Source organism: Lonchura striata, chromosome 13 (assembly GCF_046129695.1).
Source record: "Lonchura striata isolate bLonStr1 chromosome 13, bLonStr1.mat, whole genome shotgun sequence".
NCBI lineage: Eukaryota > Metazoa > Chordata > Aves > Passeriformes > Estrildidae > Lonchura > Lonchura striata.
Window position 1 is genome coordinate 22,644,768 of NC_134615.1, and position 23,737 is coordinate 22,668,504.

The 23,737-nt window shown below is 61.9% G+C and overlaps 3 protein-coding genes across 6 annotated transcripts in view; 1 reads left to right on the plus strand and 2 right to left on the minus strand.

Moving 5' to 3' along the window:
• Window positions 1–640: 640 nt before the first annotated feature.
• Window positions 641–6,675, plus strand: CDH15 (cadherin 15). The gene is made up of 14 exons (XM_021526990.2): window positions 641–752; window positions 2,376–2,519; window positions 2,649–2,804; window positions 2,883–3,027; window positions 3,108–3,268; window positions 3,453–3,581; window positions 3,694–3,879; window positions 3,950–4,203; window positions 4,272–4,414; window positions 4,485–4,721; window positions 4,791–5,030; window positions 5,652–5,788; window positions 5,869–6,024; window positions 6,098–6,675. The coding sequence occupies exons 1-14, from the start codon at window positions 702–704 to the stop codon at window positions 6,293–6,295; spliced, it is 2,337 nt and encodes a 778-aa protein (XP_021382665.1). The 5' UTR covers window positions 641–701; the 3' UTR covers window positions 6,296–6,675.
• A 234-nt stretch (window positions 6,676–6,909) lies between these two features.
• Window positions 6,910–9,930, minus strand: SLC22A31 (solute carrier family 22 member 31). Its single transcript, XM_031505902.2, has 9 exons — window positions 9,592–9,930; window positions 9,000–9,103; window positions 8,772–8,926; window positions 8,471–8,639; window positions 8,066–8,187; window positions 7,855–7,963; window positions 7,561–7,775; window positions 7,340–7,451; window positions 6,910–7,258 (listed from the first exon to the last, which is right to left on the minus strand). Exons 1-9 carry the CDS (start codon window positions 9,928–9,930, stop codon window positions 6,910–6,912), a joined length of 1,674 nt encoding a protein of 557 aa, XP_031361762.2.
• A 2,677-nt stretch (window positions 9,931–12,607) lies between these two features.
• ANKRD11 (ankyrin repeat domain containing 11) overlaps window positions 12,608–23,737 on the minus strand; it is a 135,987-nt gene continuing 124,857 nt past the window's right edge. For all 4 annotated transcript variants that reach the window (XM_077786396.1, XM_021526920.2, XM_021526921.3 and 1 more), the window contains exons 9-13: window positions 16,377–23,104; window positions 15,493–15,591; window positions 15,267–15,410; window positions 14,182–14,274; window positions 12,608–13,854 (exon numbers count right to left, since the gene is read on the minus strand). In XM_077786396.1, coding sequence (XP_077642522.1) covers window positions 13,669–13,854; window positions 14,182–14,274; window positions 15,267–15,410; window positions 15,493–15,591; window positions 16,377–23,104 — 7,250 coding nt within the window. In that variant the 3' untranslated portion in view covers window positions 12,608–13,668. The remainder of the gene's footprint in view (window positions 13,855–14,181; window positions 14,275–15,266; window positions 15,411–15,492; window positions 15,592–16,376; window positions 23,105–23,737) is intronic.

Consider the following 23,737-nt stretch of genomic DNA (forward strand, 5'->3'; position numbering starts at 1 on the left):
AGCCTCGTCGGGACTCCCGGAGCGGCCCCGCCCGCTCCGCCCGGTGCGAACCCGGCGGGCCCGGGACACGCGGGACGCCGCCGGTCCCTCTCCCGACTCCGCTCTGGGACGGGCCCCGACGCCAACACAGATGGCACCGGCACCGGGAACGGCTGGGGAGAGACGGGCGGGCTCGCCCCAGCGGGAGGAGCGGCCGAGCGGGACGGGAAGAACCGGTCCCGGTCCCGGTCCTGATCCTGGTCCCGGTCCAGCTCCAGGCCCCCGTCCCACTGTCGGTGTCGGAGCCCGTCCGTGTCTCGGTCGCTGTGCCGGTGCCGGTCCCGGCGCCGGAGCAGCCGGGGGGCAGCGGGCCCGGGTCTCCCCCGCGCCCGCCCCGTCGCGGCATCCCCGGAGCGCGCCCGGCGGCAGCTGCCGCGTTCCGCCCGCCCTGCCCGGGGCTGCGCGCCCGGCCCCGGCCCCGGCCCCGCTCCCCGGCCCGGCCGCGGGACCCCCCCGCGCCCCCCGCACCCCTCCACGGCCCCCGCACCTCCCGGCGGGCCCCTGGCGGGCCGGGCGGGCCGGGGGTGCGGGCTGCGGGCCGGGGGCGGCGGGGCCAGCTGCCCGCGGGGGGGTCCGGTGCCCGCAGCACTTGTGCTGTCACTCAGCCAGCCCCGCCGCTATTTTAGCTCGGGGCCGGCGGCCGGGCTGTGCCCCGCTCCGCCATGGGCCCCCCGCTCCTCCTCGCCTGCCTGCTCGCCCCTCTCTGCGCTCGGGTAAGGGCTGCGGGGACCCCGGGCGGCGGGGCCGGGCGGGGATGGGGACCCCGGCTCCGTGCCCCGGGAGGGCTGGCTGGGACGGGGAGCCCGCCCGCAGAGCCGGGGGCCGGCCGGACAACAGACCTCGTGGAAACTCGTCCCTGGGGGCGGCGGGGATGGGGCTGGGGGTGATGGGGGCTCGGAGCCCCTCTTGAGGCATTTCCCACCCCACAGATGGCGGCGGCGGGGGGGGGCCTGCGGCTCCGGCACATTGCCTGAGCCCGTGACCGGGATGGGCTGAGATGGGATCTGCGGGAGGGTTAGGCACTTAAAGACACCCTGCTCCTCTTTTTGCCACCCCAGCTCTGGTCCCAGACCTCCCTGCACGCCCCCTGCCCACTCACGCCCCCCCCAGAGCCCCTCACCCCGGCCTGAGCCACACGGGGCCCTTGGGATTCTGGCCCGGACCCCGTGCTCGGCTGCTTCAGGGCAGGGAAGGAGAGGAAAGGGGATCTGCAGGGCAGCCCCACAGCGTCCCTCCCTCACATCCCCATCCCCCCCAGCTCCAGCGGCCCCCAGGGACGGGCGGGGGGTTTCTCCTGCCGGAGGAGGGCACAAAGAAAGCCCTGGAGGCCACAGCGCAGCCCCCGAGGCTCAGGAGCAGCCCCTTGTCCTGCCCATCCCGTGGGGCTGGTCCACAGCCCCCCTCCCCACAGCCCCTGGCACAGCCAGCCCCACTGCCCCGTTCCCCTGTCCCCCAGCAGGGCACACACGGCCCCGGGGGCTCCAGGGAGCCCCGGCAGCCAGCGCTGCGGGCACAGCTGGGCACAGATGTGGGTGCAAGGCTGGCACTGCCCAGACGTGCTCCCTCCTCGGGGAGGGGACAGCGCCTGTCCCCGGGCCCAGGACGAGGGTGGCACGGAGCTGGGGCGTCAGCAGCTGCTTTCACACCTCTCTGCCCCCTCCTACCCCCAGCTCCCACAGTCCCCATGGCTCCAGGCCCCCCCACAATCACCCCAAATCCCGGCCCTCGGTCCCACACAGCCCCATAACCCATCCTTGCCCCCACAGCTCCCTGACCCCACTGCAGCCTGCCACAACTCCTGTTCGCCTTGTTTCCACCCCGAATCTCCTCCTCATAACTCCCAGCTCCATCCCAGGCCCTCAACTCCCTGTGCCTGCCCCCAGCACCCCAACCCTGTCCCCCAGGGTCACACCGACAGCCCAAACTGATCCCTGACCCCCCAGCCCTCGCTGCCACACCTGTGTGGTGACAGTGACACGGAGGGGAGGCCACAGCCGGTGCTGCCTGCCCGAGGTACCCCCCCGGGGTCCTGTGGGGCACAGCCCATACCCAGGGCACCACCAGGGTCATTTGTGGAGCACCCTGTCCTGGTGAACCCAGCAGGACACCCACCACCATCACACTGGGGTGGCAGGGGACACTGACACAAAGCTCCTGGGGCAGCTGGCTGATCTCAGACCCAACCCCGACCCCACCACGGGGACCCAGCACTGAGCACTCCAGCACCGTGTACCCCCCTGTGCACACCCTGCCCAGGTGCAGCTCCCTGCCCACTGCCCTGGCACTCCACCCCAGCCCGGAGTTTTGGGGTCTCTGGCAGCCCCGTGTCCCCCCAGGGTGCCAGCCCAGCCCAGCCGGGGGCTGCAGCCCCCCAGGCCTGGCGGCAGCACGAGGCTCCCCGGCGGGTGAAGAGGGCCTGGGTGATCCCCCCCATCAGTGTCTCGGAGAACCACAAGCGCATCCCCCACCTCCTGGTGCAGGTAGGTGAGAGCCCCCAGCCCCTCTCCCGGCTCGCAGAGCGGGGACATCCCGGGCAGGATGTCCAGGGCCACCTCCAGAGGGGCACAGACCCCCAGCCTGGGACCCCCAGCCCTGATTGTCCTGGGTAGATCAAGTCAGACAAGCAGCAGCCCGGCGGGGTGATCTACAGCATCAAAGGGCCGGGGGTGGATGAGGAACCCCTGGGCATCTTCTCCATCGACAAGTTCAGCGGGAAGGTTTTCCTCAACGCCATGCTGGACCGGGAGGAGCACGACCGCTACCGGGTAAGGAGGATCCGGGGTGCCCACAGCCCCTCCCCGGGTCCCCAGCCGGACCCCGACCCCCCCTCTCTGCTCCCACAGCTGAGAGCCTTCGCGCTGGACCTGGGCGGGGTCACCCTGGAGGACCCCACTGACCTGGAGATCATCGTGGTGGACCAGAACGACAACCGGCCGCTCTTCCGGCAGGACGTGTTCACCGGCCGCGTGCTGGAGGGGGCTGAGCCAGGTGGGTCCGGCCGGGGGGCGCTGGGCTGCGGCACCGAGCCAGCCCCGGGCCAGCGCCCACCGGCCGCTGCTGGGCCGCAGGGACCTGCGTGATGACGGTGGATGCCACGGACGCCGACGACCCCGACACGGATAACGCGGCGCTGCGCTATTCCATCCTGGAGCAGGGCGCTGCCGGGATGTTCAGCATCAACGCCACCACCGGGGAGATCTGCACCGCACGGCCCGGCCTCGACCGGGAGGTAGAGGCGTGGGGTGGCTGGGACGGGGCTGGGGGGACACTCAGGACACCCCACGGGGTGAAACCACAGCCCTGCCCACGAGCGGATGCAGGCGTGGGGACAGGGTGGGTGGGCAGCGGCTGGGGGATCTCTGTGCTCCCTGGGGACTGGGGGGGCTCAGCTCTGGCCCCCTCACTCCCCACAGACCATGGGGGTGTACAACCTGACGGTGCAGGCGGCCGACATGTCCGGGGACGGGCTGACCACCACGGCCGTGGCCGTCATCTACCTGGAGGACATCAACGACAACGCTCCCGAGTTCACCAAGGAGGAGGTAACAGCCGGGACACGGGGACGTGCCGGGGTCAGCGGGGGGGAGCTGCCGCCCCCGGGGGTCTGCAGCACCCCAAAGGGCCAGAGCGCAGCCCCACACCGCTCTCCCCCAGTTCTCCATGGAGGTGGAGGAGCAGGCGGCCGGCGTGGACGTGGGCAAGGTTTTTGTGCACGACAAGGACCTGGCGGGCTCGCCCAGCTGGTTGGCCAAATTCACCATCCTGGAGGGCGACCCCGAGGGCGCCTTCGCCATCCGGACCGACCCCCACACCAACGACGGCGTGCTCTCCGTGGTCAAGGTGGGCACGGGGCAGCCGGGGGGGTCCCCGGGGGTCTCATGGCTCGGCTGACCCCCGGCCCCTCTGGCAGCCGCTGGACCACGAGGTGCGGGACCGCTTCGAGCTGACGGTGTCGGTGCAGAACGAGCGGCCGCTGGAGCCCTCGGCCCCCGCCAGCCCCCGGGCGCTGGCCACGGTGCGGGTGCGGGTGCGGGACGTCAACGAGGCGCCCGTGTTCCGCGAGAACCCGCGGCGGATCAGCGTCCTGGAGGGGACACCCCCGGGCACCCCCATCACCACCTACACCGCCAGCGACCCCGACACGCAGCAGATCCAGAGCCTCTCGTGAGTCCCGCTCCGCTCCCGCGGCCCCCGCGGCGGGGCTGGTGTCTCACGCAGCCCCTCGCCCACAGCTACGCGCTGCTCTACGACCCCGCGGGCTGGCTGCAGCTGGACCCTCACGCCGGCACCGTCCGCACCAAGCGGGAGCTGCTGCACCCGTCCGCCTTCCTGCAGGGCGGCTGGTACATCGCCCTGGTGCTCGCCCGCGACGACGGTGAGCAGCCGCCCCCGCCGCGCCCTCGCTCCCGCTGCCCCCGCTGACCCCTCCGCTCTGTCCCCCGCAGCCGAGCCCCCGCTCTCGGCCACCGGCACCCTCTCCATCGAGATCCTGGAGGTGAACGACCACGCTCCGCAGCTGCAGCCGCCGGCCGGGGTGCTCTGCGGGCGGCCGGGACGCGGGGGGACCCTGCTCCTGGGGGCCACCGACGATGACCGACCCCCCCATGGAGCCCCCTTCCACTTCCAGCTCAGCCCCCAGCACCCCCAGCTCGCCCGCAACTGGAGCATCGCCCGCTTCAATGGTGAGAAACCAGCCGGGGAGGGGGGGATGCCGCACAGAGGGTCCCGCTCACCCCCTGCCCACCCCGCAGTGACCCACGCCGTGCTGGCCGTGCTGGCGGAGCTGCCCGAGGGGCCGTACTCGCTCCCGCTGCTGCTGCGGGACTCGGGGACGCCGCCGCGGGAGCAGCAGCAGCAGCTGAACGTCTCGGTGTGCCGCTGCGGCCGGGACGGCACCTGCCTGCACGGGGCCCTGGCCGCGGCCAGCGCCGGGGCCGGCATCACCTTCGGGGCGCTCACGATCATCCTGGGCAGCGCCATCCTCCTCCTCGGTGAGCGAGACCCCCGGAGTCCTTCCCCCACCCTCCACCCCGCCCCGCCGCCCCCCAGCCCTGTGCTGGTCCTGGCCACCCCTCCCGAGCCCCACCCAGCACATTCTGTCCCCCTGACCCCCACCCAGCGCATTCTGTCCCCCTGACCCCCCACCCAGCGCATTCTGTCACCCTGACCCCCACCCAGCGCATTCTGTCCCCCTGACCCCCACCCAGCGCATTCTGTCACCTTGACCCCACACAGCACATTCTGTCACCCTGACCCCACCAGCGCATTCTGTCACCTTGACCCCCACCCAGCGCATTCTGTCACCCTGACCCCCACCCAGCACATTCTGTCACCCTGACCCCACCAGCACCCCATCCTGGCCTTGGCCTCCCACCCACCCCTCCCCACGACCCTCAAAGCCTCCCCCCTACCCAGCAGCCCCTTCTGAGCGCAATCCGGACCCCTCCTTTCCCTCACTGCCCATCCCACCGCAATCCCACCGCAATCCCTACCTCCATCCCAGCACAACTGCATCCCGCCCCAGCCATCGCCCGTGCCCGCCGTGCCTCCCCGTGCCCACACGCGTGTCCCCGCGCCCACACGCGTGTCCCCGCGTCCCCGTGTCCCCGCAGCGCTGGCGGCTCTGGGCGCTGCGCGGGTGCGCGGCCGCCGCCGGGCCCTGCGCAAGGGGCTCCTGCAGCGCTCCCGGGACGACATGCGCGACAACATCCTCAACTACGACGAGCAGGGCGGGGGCGAGGAGGACCAGGTGAGCAGGGCCCGTGGCAGGGGCGGTCTCGGGGGTCCGCAGCTCAGCCCCGCACCTCTAAACCCCTCCCGGCCCCGCAGGACGCCTACGACATCAACCAGCTCCGGCACCCCGAGCTCTTCTCCCCCCGGGCCAAGCCCCCCCTGCGCAGGGACGCCCCGCTCAGCTCCGGGACCCCCGTGGCCCCCCGCAGGCTGCCCAGCAGCCCCTCCGACATCGAGGAATTCATCAACGAGGTGGGTCAGGGCCCGGCGGTCCCCGCCGGTTCCCCATGGCCGGAGGGGTGACGGTGACCCCCTGTCCCTGCAGGGGCTGGAGGCGGCTGACAGCGACCCCAGCGTGCCCCCCTATGACACGGCCCTCATCTACGACTACGAGGGCTCGGGCTCGGTCGCCAGCCCCCTCAGCTCCATCGTGTCCAGCCTGACGGACGAGGACCAGGACTACGACTACCTGAGCGAGTGGGGGCCCCGCTTCCGCCGCCTGGCCGACCTCTACGGGCACTAGCGGGGACGGGGGGCAGGAGGGGACAGCCCCTGCCCAGGGAGGGGCTGGGGCAGGGACGGGGCGGCGGGCAGCTCGCACACACACACACACACACACACACACACACACACACACACACACACACACACACACAGAAGATGCCCAGAGGCGGCGGCTTCAGGAATGGACCCGCGCAGGATGCCCGGCTGCAGCGGCTTTGCACACGCGTGTGCAACGAGCGGCCTCCGCGCAGGGCGCGCACACACACAACGCCCCGCAGAGCCCAGCTCAGCAAACCTGGGAGCCCCACACAGCCGGGGAGGGGGTGAGGAGACCCCTGGGCACCCCCACAATAAAGAGCGGGGGGCGGTGGCGGGGTGTGCGATCCCCCCACACCAGGACCCGTAGAAACAAGGCACTTTTATTGGGAGCCAGCAGCACCCCCGGGGGGCTTCACCCCCGCCCCGCGGCTCCCGGCACCGCCGCTCCTGGGGCGGGATCCGGCCCCCCGTGGGGTGAGCGCTGCTCCCCCAGCCCGCCCGTCCTGCTGCTCCCCGAACATCCCTGGGCGGGGGTCCCTGCCCGGCCCCCTACCCCAGCCGCAGGGAGAGCCCCGGGGAGCGCGGGGGGCACGGTTACATCTCGCGGGGGGCGTCCGGGGAGCGCAGCATCCTCTTGGCGGAGGCGGCCAGGCGGGAATAGTCGTGCGGGATGGCGTGGGGGGCCAGCAGGGGCAGGTGGTCCTCGCGGGGCGGGCGGCGGAACAGGGGCGGGCGGCGCTGGCTCTCGCCGTCCTGCAGGGACTGGGGCAGCCCCCGGCCCTGGCTCTCGGGCAGCAACATGATGCTGAGCACGGCCAGGATGGCGAAGGAGGCGAACACGACGTGGTGCAGGAAGAAGCCGCGGCTGTTGGGGATGGCGGTGATGGGCGCCGCCGCCTTGCCCACGAAATTGGCCCCCACGACCAGGCCCAGCCCGGCGCCCCTGCGGGAGGAACACGCTCAGGGGGCTCTGCCCGGTGCCCCCCGCTCCGGGGTAGCACAGAGGGGGGCAGCTCCCCCTTACCTGATCACGGTGGGGAGAACCTCGCTGGCAAAGAAGATGCTGAGCATGGTGACGGCGTGGGAGGCGGCCGTGCCCACCACGGACAGGGTCAGGACGATGAGCTCCAGCAGGTCTGGGAGGGGGTGAAGCACAAATCAGGGCACAAATCCCGCAGCCACCTCTCTGCACCCTCTCGTCCCCCTGGCCGGGGCGGCGGGCCGGGGGTCCCGCGGGGGTCTTACACTGGGTGAGGGCCAGCAGCAGGAGGGAGGAGATGCCGGTGAGGACGGTGCAGAGCAGGAGGATGGCGCGGCGCCCGAAGCGCTCGGCCGTCAGGCACACGAAGAGGCAGGCGGCCGCCTCGGTGCCCACCAGCGCCAGGTGCGAGGAGAAGAAGTGGGGCAGGTGCGGGACCAGGTTGCGGGTGAAGCAGTGCCGGATGCCGGAGCCGATGAACCTGAGGGACAGCGGGGTCAGGGGGCCGCCGGCGGGACCCCCCCGCCCACGGCCACGCCGCCGACAGCCCCGCCGCTCACGCCGCGAAGCCGAGGATGACGCCGTTCTTCCAGATGACCCTGGTGCCGCAGATCTCGCAGACCGAGTGGTACCGGGGCCCCGGGGGCCCCTCGGACAGGGCCTCCAGCTCTGCCGGGAGAGGGGAAAGCGGGCTAGGGCGGCTCTGTTACACCACCCGCACAGCCACGGCTCCGGGATGGGGCTGATCGCCCCCGGGGTCCCCCCACGCACCCGCGAGGAGGCTGTCCTGGGGGCAGTTGTCTTCAGCCAGTGCCTGCAGGGTCTTCCTGGCCCTCTCCAGTTGCCGTGTGGCCAGCAGCCAGCGCGGTGACTCCAGCAGCAGTGCGGGGCACCTGGGGCACGGGTGTCAGGTCACGGGGCTGCCCACGGGCCTGGCCACCCTCCAGCACCGACCTTCCCACCTGGTTTCAAAGCAACGCTGCCCAGAAACCCTCAGCTCCAAACCTGAGCAAACATTTACCCAGGGTGGGGGGGTTCCCACTCCTCTGGAGAGCCCCGGGTGGCCTTTGATCCCCACCGCGGCCCCGGGCAGGGTGTCCGGGGCTGGGAAGAGCTTGGCACCAGCCCCAGGGCACAGCCCAGCCCCACGCAGCTCCCGTCCCGGGGGGTCCTTACCACCAGCTGGCAGCCAGCAGGGCCAGGATCATGGTGACAGCGCCCTGCAGCACCCGCCAGTCCCGGCACAGCAGGGCCAGCCCCGGCAGCAGCAGCTCCCCGGCGATCCAGAAGAATCCGGCCACCATCGTCACCCCCAGCCGGTGCGGGGGGTCACACAGCTCCAGCCCTGGCAGGGGGCGAGGGGGCCACAGTGGGTGCCAAGGACGCGGGCATCCTGCACCCTGGAGCATCCCGCAGCCCAGGGCGTGCAGGAGCATCCTCAGCCCCCACCCGCTCCGGATGCCCCCAGCACACTCACGTGCCACGTAGAGGGCGAGGAAGGCTCCTGCCAGCGCGGCCCCGAAGAGCAGCCGTGCCACCAGGACCATGAGGAAGTCCACAGCCAGTGCCACGCCGAGGCCCACGGGCACGGCCAGTGCCAGGGACAGCAGGAAGGTGGCACGGCGGCCAAACCTGCCAGGGACGGGCCGTGAGGGGCTGGGCACGGTGCCCCCTGCCGCGGGGGCTGCCCGGGAACCCCCCTTACCTGTCACAGGCCATGCCGGCGGTGACACTGCCCAGCGTCCAGCCCAGCAGATGCGTGGTCTGCTCCAGGGGCACCTTCCAGCGCGAGGCACACACCAGGTCCCACTGTGGGGACACAGCAGGGAGGTGTCAGCGTGGGGGGCTTGGCAGACCCCCTGACTGCCCACAGGGCTGGGATGGATGGCGCTGCAGGGCTCCTGGAGAGCCCCCACCCCACAAACAGAAATGTGGGGACGTTACCGGCTATTCCAAGAGCCCTGGACACCCTCCAGCCCCTCGGCGCCCTTCCCCAGGGCTCCCCCAGCCAGCCCCAAACCCCTTCCAGGGGGTCCCTGCTCCCCCTGCACATCCAGGGCTCTCCCGTGGGATCCTTACCGGACCCCCCGCAGGCTCTGCTGGCTGGGACCCCCCAGTTTGTTCCCCCGGACTCCTCGCAGGTATCCACCCCAGAGCGTTCCCAGGCCCCTCCCTGCACCCCTCCTCTACCCACGGCACCCCTGGGTCCCCTCGGCGCCGCCGAACGCCCCACGCGCGGGGGTCCCCCACTCTCCGGGAGCCTGGCACCCCCTCGGTCCCACCAGCCCCGTGCCCACCTGCGTGACGAGGTTGGCGCGGAGGCCGGCGGCGGGCAGCGCGTAGTGCCAGCCGCGGGTGCAGGGCCCGGTGCCGTTGGGGCGGGGGTCTCCGGAGGGGTACCGGTACAGCTGGCAGGGGCTCCAGCCGCCGCGGAGGCGCGGGACGGCGGCGCGGAGCAGCGCGGGGCCGCCGAGGCGGCGGAGCGGCGGCGGCAGCAGCGCGGCGTCGGGGCGGCAGCGGTGCGGGGGCTCCGCGCCCAGCGCCCAGCCCAGCGCCCAGCCCAGCGCCAGCGCCGCGCACGGCGCCCACCCCCCGGCCGCCCGCCGGCCCCGCGGCCGCGACCCCCCGAGCGCCATCGCCGCGGCCACCGCCACCGCCACCGCCACCGCCACCGCCACCCGCAGCGCTCGGGCTCGGCGCCGGCGGCTGGGGCGGCACCGGCCGGACCCGCCCCGCGGCGCCGCCCCGACCGCTCCCTCCGGATCCGACCCCCAGCCCCGGATCTGACCCCCCCCAGTCCCGGTTCGGACTCCCCCAGTCCCGGTTCAAACCCCCCCCAGCCCCGGTTCAAACCCCCCCAGCCCCGGTTCAAACCCCCCCAGTCCCGGTTCAGACTCCCCCAGTCCCGGTTCAGACTCCCCCAGTCCCGGTTCAGACTCCCCCAGCCCGGTTCAGACTCCCCCAGTCCCGGTTCGTACCCCCAGTCCCGGTTCAGACTCCCCCAGTCCCGGTTCGGGCCCCCAGCCCCGGTTCAGACTCCCCCAATCCCGGATGTGACCCCCAGCCCCGGTTCAGAACCCCCAGCCCTGGTTCGGACCCCCCCAGTCCCGGTTCATACCCCTGCAGCACGAGGCTGAGTCCTGCTCTGATCACCCCGCAAGGCTGGTTTGTCTCCCCAGCCCGGTTCACAATCCCCAGCCCTGCTCCCGACCCCCAGCCTGGTTCACAATCCCCGGCCCTGGTCCTGATCCCCAGCCCGGTTCACAATCCCCGGCCCTGCTCCCGACCCCCAGCCCGGTTAACAATCCCCAGCCCTGGTCCTGATCCCCGGCCCGGTTCACAAACCCCGGCCCTGGTCCTGATCCCCAGCCCGGTTCACAATCCCCGGCCCTGGTCCTGATCCCCAGCCCGGTTCACAATCCCCGGCCCTGCTCCCGACCCCCAGCCCGGTTAACAATCCCCAGCCCTGGTCCTGATCCCCGGCCCGGTTCACAAACCCCGGCCCTGCTCCCGACCCCCAGCCCGGTTCACAATCCCCGGCCCTGGTCCTGATCCCCAGCCCGGTTCACACCCCCGAGTCCCGGTCCCGACCCCCGGCCCGGTTCTCCCCGCTCAATCCAGGTTTGCTCCCCCCAACGCTGGACCCATTTCCCCCGGCTCGCTGCACCCCCAGCCTGGTGTGCCCCCTCCCAGCCGCCCGCTTTGGCTCTCCAAGCCCCGTTCCCCCAGCTCAGCCCAGTTTGCTCTCCCCCAGCCCTGCCTGTCCCCCAGCTCAGCTCCCCCTCCCCACGGTGCTCCCTCTCAGGACTGGGGGTCCAGCTGCTGTTGGGGGTCCTGGGGTGCAGCCGGGGGCTCCAGGACCCGTCTGTGAACACCCACAAAGGCACCCAGGTCCCCCAAACCCCAGAGGGGGCCAGTGCAATCTGTGACACCCCCTCTGCGAAGGGAACGTGCTGGCACCCAGCACCACGTGAGCCCGTGGGAAAAGCCAACAGAGCAGCCAAACTGCAAACAGGCTTTATTTCCCTCTTCCTTCTAAAATTTACTCACAAATGTGATTTCTGGGGGCAGCAGCATCACTCGGGTGCTCAGCTTCAGACCTGCAATGGTGGAAAAACTCCATCTGCAAAATCACATTGAAAATCACACTGAAAAATCACACCTGCAAACCAAACTCGCATTGAAAAATCACACTAAAAAATAACATCTGAATTTTTTTTGCCTCCCTCTGAGGGATCCTCACCCCCGCACACGTCTGGGAGTTGCAGCACCAGGAGGAAAACTGACCCTGGAGACTCCCAAGGTCACCAGCACAGTGGCCAGATGAGCCTGTGGGACTTTCCAGCTTTACGTGCTCCTAAAAGGCCTCTCTGTGACTAGAGACAAATTTATGGCTGTTCAACAAAATAAAGACAGGGATGGAAATTAATCTAAGAACAAGTGTTACCTGTGGCTGCTTCCTTGAAGCCCCTGACACAGGAGCAGCTCTCACTCTCACTGGCTCCAGTGCCCCATCACACTCATCCCCACAGCTCAGGAAAAGCACGAGGGAAAAATCCCTCTGGCTGCAGCTGGGACATGGCACTGCCCATCCTGCTGTGGCTGTGTGAGCCCCAGTCCTGCTGCCAGCAATGCCAAGGCAGGGGCTGAGGGCTGGGCAGGGGACGGAGGGACCCTCGTGGCTCTTGCGAAGCTGCTGCGATGCCCTGGAGTGAAATCCTCCAGGATCCCCCTGCCCCGACCGTGGAAAATTCCTCAAGTGGCTGCAAAGCTGATGGCAGCGAGCTGGGCGCTGAATCCAGGGGTCCTCCCTGGTCCCCAGCAGGGAAAGCTGGAGAAGCCAGAGCTGGCAGTGGGGGGCCAGCTCTCGCTCCTGCCTGGGGATGGCAGCTGCAGCCATCAGGAAAGGCTGGGCAGGAGGAAGGAAGGCACAGAGGCCTTGGAAAGGCACTGGGATCTGCCTCCAGCTGCATCCCGGAGCTGCTGAGGGAGAACTGAGTTTGCCTGGATCCACCCATCCCTGTCCAGACTCTGCAACCCCAAACCAGCATCTCCTGCTCCGTCACTTTGGGGGCAGTGAATTCACCAACACAGGGGGGTCCCCTCTCCTCATGACCCACCCCTGGAGGGTTCCAAACCCACTGCACACAGAGAGGCATGGAAAAGAGAGAACAATGCTTAAAATCATAGAATGGTTTGGGTTGAAGGGACCTTAAAGCTCATCTCGTTCCATCTCCTGCCATGGGCAGCTGATCTGAGCAACCTTTTCCTTGACAGGGAAACTGCTGCCCAGGCTAAACTATAAATACAAAGATAATTTTAATTAATTTATTTATTTCTTTACACATAACTGAAAGTGATGTTACAGTACATAAGTTATTTACAACTGTGCAGTAATGTGTTGCAAAATAAATTATCTAGAAGGCAGCAAAAGTACATTGTTAATGTATATAAAAACTGTACAGCATTTATGGGATACAATTTTTCTTTATATGAGTATTGGCTCTGTAGTGTTTTCAAGTTATGTTCTCAGAAAGAGAAACGAAATGCCCAAGATTAAAGGAAAAAATATATAAACCACGTGGATTTTACTCCATTAAAAACACAGTTGGCAAAGTCCTTTCTCTGCGTCGCCGTCTCCCCGGCCGTGCCGCCCCGGCGGCTCCTCTGCCCGTCCCCAGCGGCTGCTGCGGGGCCACCGGCACATCCCGGAGCTCTCCTCGCTCCGGAGCCGCCGCTGCCCAACGTGGACACTGTCCTTTTTGTTTCTAATTGCTTTTCCTTTTTTTTTTTTGTGATTTTTTTTTTGTAGCATTTTTTTGTTTGTTTTTTTTTTTTTTTTTAGACATACCCATGATGGAACGAGAAACTCAAACACCCCCCCCCCCCCACCACCCCTCTCCCCCATGGTTTCCTACTGCAGCTTCTCCGAGAGGAGATCCGCGCCCGGTGGAAAACGGAGAGCTGGAAATCACGGTGTTCACAAGTACATGGTTCACGTGGTTGCTGGCCCCGCTCAGCAGCTTCTGCAACACACACACGGTGTCCTTGGCCTCGTCCCTCCGCGCCTCGGCCAGTCCCGGGGCCGCGGAGCGCCCGCTGCCCGCGCTGCCCGGAGCCTCCCCGCCGCGGGCGCCGGCGGGAAGGAGCTGTGCCCGGCCCGCTGCCCCGCGGCAGTCCGGAAGCGAGGGACACGTCGTGAAGAAAGTGCAATTATTTTTCTTATTGTTTTGTTTTCTGCCGATAGCTGCTTCCTCCTCCTCTGACCAGGGATTCATCAGCAAGCGGTTAAGGGTGAATGTGAGCTCGACCGCCCGACCTCGGAGCGCTCCCGTCCTTGCCAGTGTTCAGAGATGTCTCCTGGGCTGGAACTGTCATGCCGGCAAGAGCACAAAGTCATCGTTGACGTCGACCATTGGCACATAGAACGAGGGCACCTCGTTCACGCAGAGGGATTTGTGCCCCGCGGGGTCCAGCTCCTGCACCTTCAGCTGCCACTCCATCCTCTGCACCGCGTTCAGGGCAGCTGCTTCGTGTTGCTGTCGCATGAGCAGGCACGTCTGGATCGGGAAACAACAAGGGGACGTGAGGGCTGAGTGGCAGGCAAAGGCAGGACCACGCAGCCACTGTGGGCACGGTGTTCAATGCAGCAAGGGGTGCCACACACAGGACACCTGGATTTGGAATCTCTGCTGAGCAGGAGCCCAGACAAACCCAAAAATTTGGGTTTGAACTCCAGAGCATCCACTCCCATGCAATGCTGCCCTGACAATCCCTGGACACCCACTCTGTGCTGGAAACCACTAAGGCAGCTCCCAGGCTCCAGCAATGGGCAGAACCCTCCTGGAATGTCCCTGCCTGGAGCACGGGGCTCCCACAGCTCTCACCTTCATCCGGTCGTACTTGTCATCCACGTCCTGCAGCCAGGAAATGAACTGTCGCGCGTTGAAACGGTCCCTGACCGATTTGTTTTCATCTCCCTAAGGATGGGACAGCAAAGGGAGGGATTAGGATTAGTTTCGTACTTTAAGCAGTTACTCACAGACCATATTCAAGCCCCTCCTGGAGCACACACTCCTCAGAACCGTGGTGCCTGCAGGGAGGGAGGATGGACATCACTGCTGCCAGCTGCTCCTGCAGCCCTTTCCAGGGATTCAGCCTCAGGAGGGGATGCACCCATGTGCACATACTCCCTGTTTCTCCTCGCTTTGCAGGGAATCTGTCCATGGCAGCCCATCAAGGCTCCTGCACCCCTCTGACTCCTTCAACTGACGCCAGGAAAGCAGCAGCACAGACACTTGGCTGGGAAATGTCGACAGATAAATCAGAGCTCCTGGATCGATACACACCTCGCTAATAAATCCCAGGATCCCTCCTGCAATGCAGCAGTGTCATGTTTCTCTTCCCTTCCTTCCACAGGAAGAGACACCCCAGAGTGTAAAGGAAACCTTTCCAGTGTGTAGATGATGCTGACCAGGAAGGGTGGAGGGACCCAAGACTCACTGATAAAGCTGAGCCATCTCTGCTTCTGACAGACAGGAACCCCCTGCATCCCATATTCAATTAGACAAATGATGTTCCAAGTCACAGAATAATTTGGACTGGAAGGGACCTTAAAGTCCTCCTTCTACCCCCTGTCATGGGACATCTTCCACTATCCCAGGTTGCTCAAAACGCATCCAACCAGATCTTGGACGCTTCCATGGATAGAGCAGCCACAGCTGCTCTGGGCACCCTGTGCCAGGGCCTCCCCACCCTCACAGGGAACAATTCCTTCCCAATCTCCCATCTAACCCTGCCCTCTGGGGGAGGTGACATCTTGCACCTGTGTGCCGTGGTGGGAGACCTGAGCACGGAGAGCATTAGCAACTCCTGCCTCCATGCTTCCCTCCATCCCTCCAGAAAAGCCCATCTCCCTCAGGGTCTTGCAGAGCCCCTGAGGCCCATCCTCACCAGTGAGGCAGGCACTGACCTGATTTTCCAGAGGCATGTTGTACACCTCGGAGTCCAGCAGCATGGTGCAGGCACTGAAGGGCACGGCCTGGTTGGCAATGGTCCTCGCTGCCCGGCAGTGCACCCTCAGGATCTCCTGCTCGCAGGAGACGATGAGCTTCTCCTGAGGAGGAGCAGAGCAGTGAGTGTGGCAGGCTCAGCCTCGCCAGCAGGGGAAATTCGGGCCCAGCTGGAGTGTCCCTTACCCGCTCTATGCTGTGCTGCAGCCGCAGCTTGCCCCGCACGGCCTCCTGCTGCTTGAAGAGCTCCTTGAGCGGCTCCGCGAGCGACGGCGGCGGCGCGATCTGCGGGCACAGGCAGGGGTGTGAGAGCAGGACCTGTGTGGGGCACAGCCCGGGGGCTGCCTGCCCCCCAAAATGTGTGCTGGCCACAGAGGGGGCAGGGACATCCCATGGGGTGCCTGTGGAGATCGTGGAGAAGCTCTGCCAAGGACAAGGTCCTGCCAGTGCTCAGACTCGGTGAGGGTGAGGACTTGGCAAGAACAACCAGAGCCTGACCCGCCCTCGTGCTGCAGGGCAGGGCGTGCAGCAAGGAATGCAGCCTGGTCACACTGACCCTCCTCTTCCAGCCTGAAGCCCAGATTTATCACCTGCAGCACCAAGTTTATTGATGCATTTGTATTAGAGAGGCTGCTCCTGCAGCACAGCAGTGAAATGCTGACCCCAGTGCCAAGTCAAAGAGCAGAGCCTGAGAAAATGATGGCAGGAGTTAAGAGCCATCTTTTTCCCATGTTCCAGGATCATTATCCTGTACTACACTGCTGTAAGAGCAGTTTTACCTTCCAGCCTCAGATCCAGAGGATTCTTACAAACTTTGCTCTAAAGCCTGACCAAACCTCAGGTCCCTCATCACAGCCCAAGGTCATCTCTGCAGAAATGCAGCAACTCGGGGGCTGCATTTATCACACAGCCAGGCACTTAGCCAGGCTCAGGTTTGGTGTCATATTCTAAAGGCAGGTTGGGGCACATTGGTATTGCAAGGTGGTGACAGGGCATGGGGACAACTTGGATGTGTCTGTAACAGTGAGGGGGGGACAGCTCCCGAGGCTAAAAGAGAGAAGGCGACTCACCACTGGAATATGGAGCTTGCTTAGGGGTTTGCCATCCAACAGGTAGGAGCCTGTGTAGGTGACATACTCAGCGTAGCACTGCGGAGCTTGGGGAGTAATGTAGCACAGGATTTTCCGCTTCTCCTCAATCTTCTTCCTGATCTGGAGGTACTCGAAGTAGGGGTTGGACCTGTCGCTGTGGTAAGGTTCGATGTCGTCCAGTTTGATGGCATCGACGATAGCTGCCAGTGTCTGCTGGATCATCTCCCTCGTCTGCTGGGTGGACGTGTTGATCTGCTGCTGCAGCTGCTGGTTGGAGCGCTGGAAGCGGCGCTTGCGCGGGTGCTGAGCCTGGGAATCGTCCTCCTCCGTGATGCGGCCTTTGGCACGCGTGACGGGCGCGGAGACGGGAGGAAATTCCTTCTCGGATGCGGCGGCGTTCTGCTTGTTTTGGTTGGCGAGCATTTGAGCCCGGTTCCTGGTAATCCGCTGAGGAATCTCTTCTATTTTGGGTGGTTTGGGAGCTTCTGCTACTGGTTTTTGTACTGGTTCCACGATTTCTGCTTGCGCATTGCTGGGAGGCGCGTCCGCCTGGGGTGGCGGGGCCTGGCTCCCACCACGGGCCGCGGCACCGTCCTGAGGAACGCCGGCCTCGGAGCCGGCCACGGGCACAGGACAGGGCTGGGAGCTGCCCTCTGCCACCCCACCGGCCGATGCCAGCTCCTCGTGCACGGCCTCCACCTCTTTGCTCTCTGCCTGCGCGGGCTCGGACGGGGTCTGCTGGAACACCTGCGCGTCCGAGTCCTCCGCTGCCTTCTCCTCAGCTGTCAGCGCTTCCGAGGAGGCTTCTTGTGTGGCCACTTCTGGTTTCTGCTCCTCTGCTGGTGGCTCTGTGTCCGTGGGCAGGGTGGCCGCTGCCTGGCTGGCCGGCGGCTCCTCCGGCTCACCGGATGCTATCACGGACGCGCCGGCTTTGATGATCCCAGTGCTCGCTTCTGGAGCTGCTGCTGGGCTCTCCTCCACCGCTTCTGCCTCGGTCATCTCCGTCTCTGCAACGTCCTTAGGCTGGAGTGGCAGCTCTGGGAGCGAGAAGGGGCCAAGGTCCAATTCATCCTCGGTGTTGGTGAAGGGGTCGGGCCATGTCACCGCCTCCTCCGCATTCGCAGGTGCTGCGTTGTTGCTTTCCAAGTAGTTGTTTTCTGGTGCAGCAACGACTTCGGCCTGAGGTTCTGCTGGCACACACGGGGGCTCTGGAGGGATCTCTGGTGCTTCTTCTGGAAGAGGCTTGCAGTTGTTGAAGAAGGTGTCTAACCTAGTAGGGGACATGTACGGAGCTTGCTCTTCAGCGTTTGCAATTTCTCCTGGAACTGCTTCCTCAGCATCCTCCTTAACTTCCTCCAGCCTCGGTTCAGACACTGACAGAGGGTATGAGATGGGAGAAACGGGGTAGGAAGTCTCTGTGGGAATGAAGGCTACTGGCGCGGGGTGAATCGGCTCTAGGGAACAGAGCGGAGGTTTAGGGGACTCGGAAAACCTCTGGGGAGATTTCATCAGAAGCTCCGAGCCCATGGACCAGGCGACAGAGTGCTCTGCGGGGTTGCCCATGAGGCTGGGAGGAATGGCGGTGTCCGGGTTTCGGGAAGGAGGGTTATCCCAGTCTATGTTGTTCTGTTCGGGCATTCCCGAACTAAAATGGTTTTCTTCGATGGGTGGTAGGTAGGTGGATTCTGGTGGCATGATGGAGGCAGTGGCCTGCTGCTCCTCCGTGGTATCCAAGGGCATGCCGATGTCGGGGGGAAGAGCACTTTCCACTGAAGGAGCCAGCAACTCATCCCTGTGCGAAGGGGAGGATTTTGCTTGTAAACCAGAAAAGACACTTTCGGGAGACTGGGCGACCCCGCTGACGACTCCCGGCGTGCAGTGCAAAGCTTCCACTTTGGGTGAGGAAACGCCATAATCCGGGGAGTAATACCCAGGAGACAAACACTGGAACTTCTCAGCAGGAACAGAGGGAAGGGGAACTTTCTCCTCCATTAAATGCTGCACAGGAGAGTCGTAATTTGATGTTGCTGGGACACTTTGCTGTCTGAAAAACTTATCTCCAACACTGAATTCCTCTTCGGGCGCTCTCCTGATATCCACTGAGATGGAACGGTAGAGGTTTGAGGAGGGTATGGTGCGAGTCGGGGTCTGACTGGGGTTCTCGGGGAGCCCGCTGGGAACGTTGGTGTATCTGTCGAAGAAGGAAGGAGAGCAGGCGTTCATGGACATGGTGGAGATGGGCAGCGAGTGCTGAGAGTCCGCGCACTCAAACATCAGGTCCGTGTAGTCCTCGTTGCTGCACGACGGAGTCCTGGGCGTCTGCATCACCTCCTCGTAGCTCGGGCAGGACACGACGGATGCCGGGGTCGGGACGCCCGTGGGCCGGTTCTGATCTGGCCTGGGAGATGCTGGGAGGATCTCCTTCAGCTGAGGACCCGTGATCCAGTCCTTGGAGTCTGTCCCCACAGCAGGCTGTGCCTTGTTTTCTGGTGACAGGATAGGAGTTAGGGGACCCAACTCTTTGAGTTTCTTGTCCTTGAGCTGCGTGTCCAGCGTTAGCGGCTTCTTGGTTGGCAGATCCAAGCTCCTCTTGCGCACATCCTCTGAGCTTTTAAGTTTGTCCTTTAACTTGGGGTCTCCAGACCTGTGCCGCATTTTCTCCATCTGCTTCATTCTCTCCTTGTGCCTTTTGTGGCGTTCCTCAATCTCCAGGTCTTTCTGGCTCAGCATCCTCTCAAAGCTGGTCATCATCAAATCACCATCTCCCAGAAGTTTTTCCCTTGGCCTGGCATCCTTCTTGCCGCTGTCTTTGGAAAGGGTTATTTTTTCATTCCCATTGCTTATTTTTATGGACTCTGATTTGTCTTTGTCTTGGTTCTCCTTAAGCTTCTCCTTCAGTTTGGTCTCACCGAATTTGAGGTTGTCCTCCTTAGATTTATCTTTAAATGTGGTAACTTGAGGCCCGTCCTTATCTTTCAGTGTTGACTTTGGCTCATCTTTGTGATGTTTGAAGAAGCCATCTGTGTGTTTGTCCCTGTGCTTTTCCTTTTCCTCCTTCCATTTTTCCTTGTGTTTATCCCGCTTCTTTTTCTCTTTAGCTGTGCTGATGGTGCTGGAACCGTAAGTCTTTTCTTTCTCCGCCTTCTTTGAAAGCTCTCTTTCAGAATCATTTTTATCCTTCTTTTCAGAAAATAAGTAATCAATGCTCTTCTCCGGTTCCTCATCAGCGTCTGCCTTCATGTTGTAGGAAGAGCCAAAAGCCTCCCCATCCACAGAGAAATCCTTTTCATAATGAGTGGAATCCTTTCTGCTGCTGGAGTCCTTGAATTCTTCTGATTTTTCCTTTTTCTCTGTCTTCTCTTTCTTTGCTTTTTCCTTCTCGTGACTTTTCTTTGAGGAGGATGAGGAATGTCGGTGCCTCTCCTTCTCCTTGAGCTTATCCTGAAGGCAGGGTAAAGGGAGAGAGTCCTTAAACTTTTCTTCAGCGGCGTCGGTGAGAGAGAGGTTAGAAGACTCAAAGAGGCTGGTGAGTCCTGGCTCTTGCCCTCTGTCCGTGAAGCTGTCAGAGGAGATCTCGCTGATTTTGTCATTGGAGTCATCCCTGTAGTCATTCAGAGCCTCCTCCTCCAGTTTCTCCAGCAGGCTCTTCTCCGACTCCCCTCCTTTTGAAGACTTCTTCTCTTTGGAATGCTCCTTGTCTGGCTTCTCCTTATGTTTGCTTTTCACCTTGTCGTCACTGGCGTGTTTCTTCTCAACCTTTTCTGGGAGCTTTTGCTTGTTTTTCTTCTCCTGAGTGGAATCTATGGACATTCTTTCCTTCCTGTCCTTATACTTCTCGCTGGAGTCTTTATCTTTCTTCTCTTTGTGTTTCTCAAAGGAACTCTTCTCCTTCTTCTCCTTTCCCCCTTCCGATGTTCCTTTGTCCTTTTTCTTCTCCTTGGACTCCTTATCCTTCTGCTTCTCCGAGTGCTGCCGGTCGGACGAGTACTTGCGGTGCTTGTCGGGGTAGAGCTCCTTCTCGGCCGCCGCGCCGTCGTCCTTGTCCTGCAGGCTGTCCAGGCGATGCGCCTCGCCGCCGGCCGAGTCGCCGACCTTGAACCCGCTCAGGCTGTAATCGTCCCTCTCGTCCTCGCTCTCGTCCGTGAAGATGTCAGCGATGCTGTACCAGCTCTTCTCCTTGCCCTTCTTCTCATCCTTCTTCTCGGAGAAATCGTCTCTGTCTGTGGAGAAGTTTTTCTCTTTCTTCTCCTTCACCTGGTCGAAGGAGCTCTTCCTCTCTTTGTCTTTACTGTGAAGATCCTTGTATTTCTCCTTAGTTTCTTTCTTCTCTTTAAAACTCTTCTCTAGTTCTTTGTCCTTCAGGATTTTCTCTGGAGCGGCTTTTTCATTTTTCTCCTTGTCGCCTTCTTTGGATTTTTCCTTGTATTTTTCTGCCTTCACCTTTTCTTTTTTTTCTTTATCAGGAGCATCTTTCTTCTCCTTTTCCTTCCCAGAATGGTGCCTCTCCCAACTCTCTAGGGTTTTGCCACTGAACTCAGGGTCAGACTTATCCTTGAAGAATGTTTCACAGCCATACTCCTTGAAGTCATCTCGATAGGGTTCCTCCTGCTTCGTCTTGGGATCTTTTCTCTCTTTGGAGCCGTCAGAGGAATCTTTTCTGTCTTTGTTGGTTTCACCTGTGTCTTTTTCTTTCCTCTCCTTGCCAGTCTCCACAGAATCCTTCCTTTTCTTATCCTTTTCAGGTAAATAACTGGGAGTAACTTTGTGTCTGTCTGTTTGGTCCTTTTTCTTTTCAGAGCTTTTCTCCACGTAATCCCTCTCCTTCTTCTTTAGGAAAGTGTCCTTTTCATTCCGCTTCTCGTTGTATTCCTTCTTCTCTTTAATTTTATTTTCCTTTTTCTTGTCTTTAATTTCCTCTTTCACAGGTTCTATGATTAGCTTTGCCACGGTGTCATTTTTAATCTCCCTGAAATCTGTTATTGGAGAATCCCAGCTGTCCTCACCCTTGAAATCGAAGGATGAATCAGAGGACAAGTCTGAAAACCACCTCTCCTGCTGATCGTCCGAAAGGCTGAACTTCGTGTCCTCGCTTTCGGCAAATTGAGTTTTGTTATTAAACTCATCAAACCCAGACTCGTCCCTGTAAAGTTTTTCTTTTTTGCATTTTTCCTTCTCCTCCTTGAAGGATTTTTCTTTCTCTAGTTTAGAAACCTTCTCCTCCTTCAGCTCATTTTTCTTCTCAGATTTGGACTGCTTGTCCTTTGACTTCTTCTTTCTCTCCTCCTTGTGTATTCTCGGCTTCTCCTCCTTGGGAGATTTCTCCTTGACAGGTTTCTCTTTTTCTGATTTACTCAATCCTTCTCTGAAGGATTTGCTCAGGTCTTTACTACCATCTTTGATTTTTCTTAATGATTTCTCCTCTTTTGAGGATTTTCCAGTCTCATCTTTAAACAACCACTCCTTCTCCTCTGCTTTACCTTTGGGGAGCTTTTCCTCCTTCTTACCATGTTCCCGATCGTGCTTTAACACTTTCAACTTGTTTTCAACTGGATTTTCTGTCTCTACTATCAAGCCTTTCTCAGGCTTTTGTTTAGAGTCCTCAAACTCAAAAGAAAAGGTTTTGATTATTTTAATGTCTTGGCTGATGGGGCACTGTCCCTTCTCCTTGTTTTTATGTTTGTGTTTTGTTTTATGCTTTTTAACAACCTTCCCCTCCTTGTCCAGCTTTGGAATTGCTCCATCCACATTGCTATGGAATGAATTCTTTTTCTCAGAAACAGGGTTGTGGGGGGTGTTTTTCTTTTTGTGCTCTGGTTTCTTCCTGACTGGCTTTAGTGACTCTAAGCTCGAGTCCTCGGACGAGTAGTCTGACTCGCTCGTCAGCCTCGTCCTGGTGGAGTCCGATAGGGAACTGACGTCTGACCAAGCTGGAGAAGATATGGTTTTCCAATTGTCCGTCCTCCAGTGCTTGGAGTGCTGCTCTGTAAGACTGGGATTATGTTTCTGGGATGCTAAACTCCCATGTGAAGAGGTCGATGAGGCAGACAGAGAGTTAAACAAGGAGGATTCCTTTAGCACTAGCCTTGAGTCCTTTACACAGCTAGAGCTCTGTAGAGAGTCTCTATCATCCTCCTCACTCTCCACGTTTTCACTCTCTGATTCAGAGGAACAAAACTTGTCATTTTTTTTGCCAAACCGAACCTCTTTGCTTTTTGTCTCCTTCTTCCGCTTCTTTTTTACTTTGCTTTTCTCCTTGGGTGCCTTGGCGCTGGCGGGCTCCCGAATTTTGCTGCTGGGCAATATGGAGTGGGTGGAGAGGCGCAGCTTCTCCCCCGTGCCCACGGCCACGCTGGTCTCCTCCTCGTCCGAGCTGTCCGACAGGATGCGGTGGGCAGCTTTCTTTGGTGTAATTGTGTTATTTTTAGTATAAGTTTTCACTTCCATTTTGGGTATGGAAATGAAACTGTTTGCTTTAGTCTCTTTCCTGTAATCCTTTTTCAGCAAATGTTTGTCATCGACCGGTGGGACCCGGTCCTGCTCATCATCCTCATCGAATTCATACTCATCCTTCACCGGGGTGATGGTTTTGGGGGGCTCCTGGGCCTTGGGCTTGTGCTTCAAACCCTTCTCAAACTCTGAGTCTGTGTTATTGCCATCAACGGAGCTGGAGGGAGCGAAGGAAGGGGCGTCCTCCTCTTCTGAGGTCTCTGCAGAGAGAGAACAGCGTGTTAAGGACTGCCAAGGGGTCTGGGGAGGGAACATCACTGGTCTCCTGCACACACCAACCCCTGCAAACAGCCCTGATGCCCTTTGGCCTCACCCAGCCTTTGCAAGTTGGCAGCCAACAGCTGGGACTGCCAGCTTGGGGGATCTTTTTGGAAGGAAGCTCCTCTAGCTCCAACCTGCTTGGGGTATTCCTCAAAGTAACATCCTGGGTGTAACATGACAACTTTGGAACAGGGTAGGTGAAGGCTCCCCAAAAGACCGAAAACTCTAATTTGCACTAATTAAAACCTGCAGAGTGTCTCACAATGGTGGCACTGGAGGAAGAGGCTCTAGCAGGGACAGCTTGCAAGCAGAACCTGAAAACACCAGTGCTGGGACAGCTGAACGACAGGAACACAGGATGGGCGTTCAAACTTCCTCCTCTCCACTACAATCACCCACCTTCCAAAGGTAAGGTGATTGTACCTTACCATCCATTTACCTGCAACTGGCTTCCAATCCTACATCCCAACTGCACCAGGGAAGCAATCTCAGTGCTGGCTGCCAGGGCAAACAGCCCCCAAAGCTAAAGCTGCTGGTTATGTTGTTTGAATTTGGCTACAGGAGCCACAGGT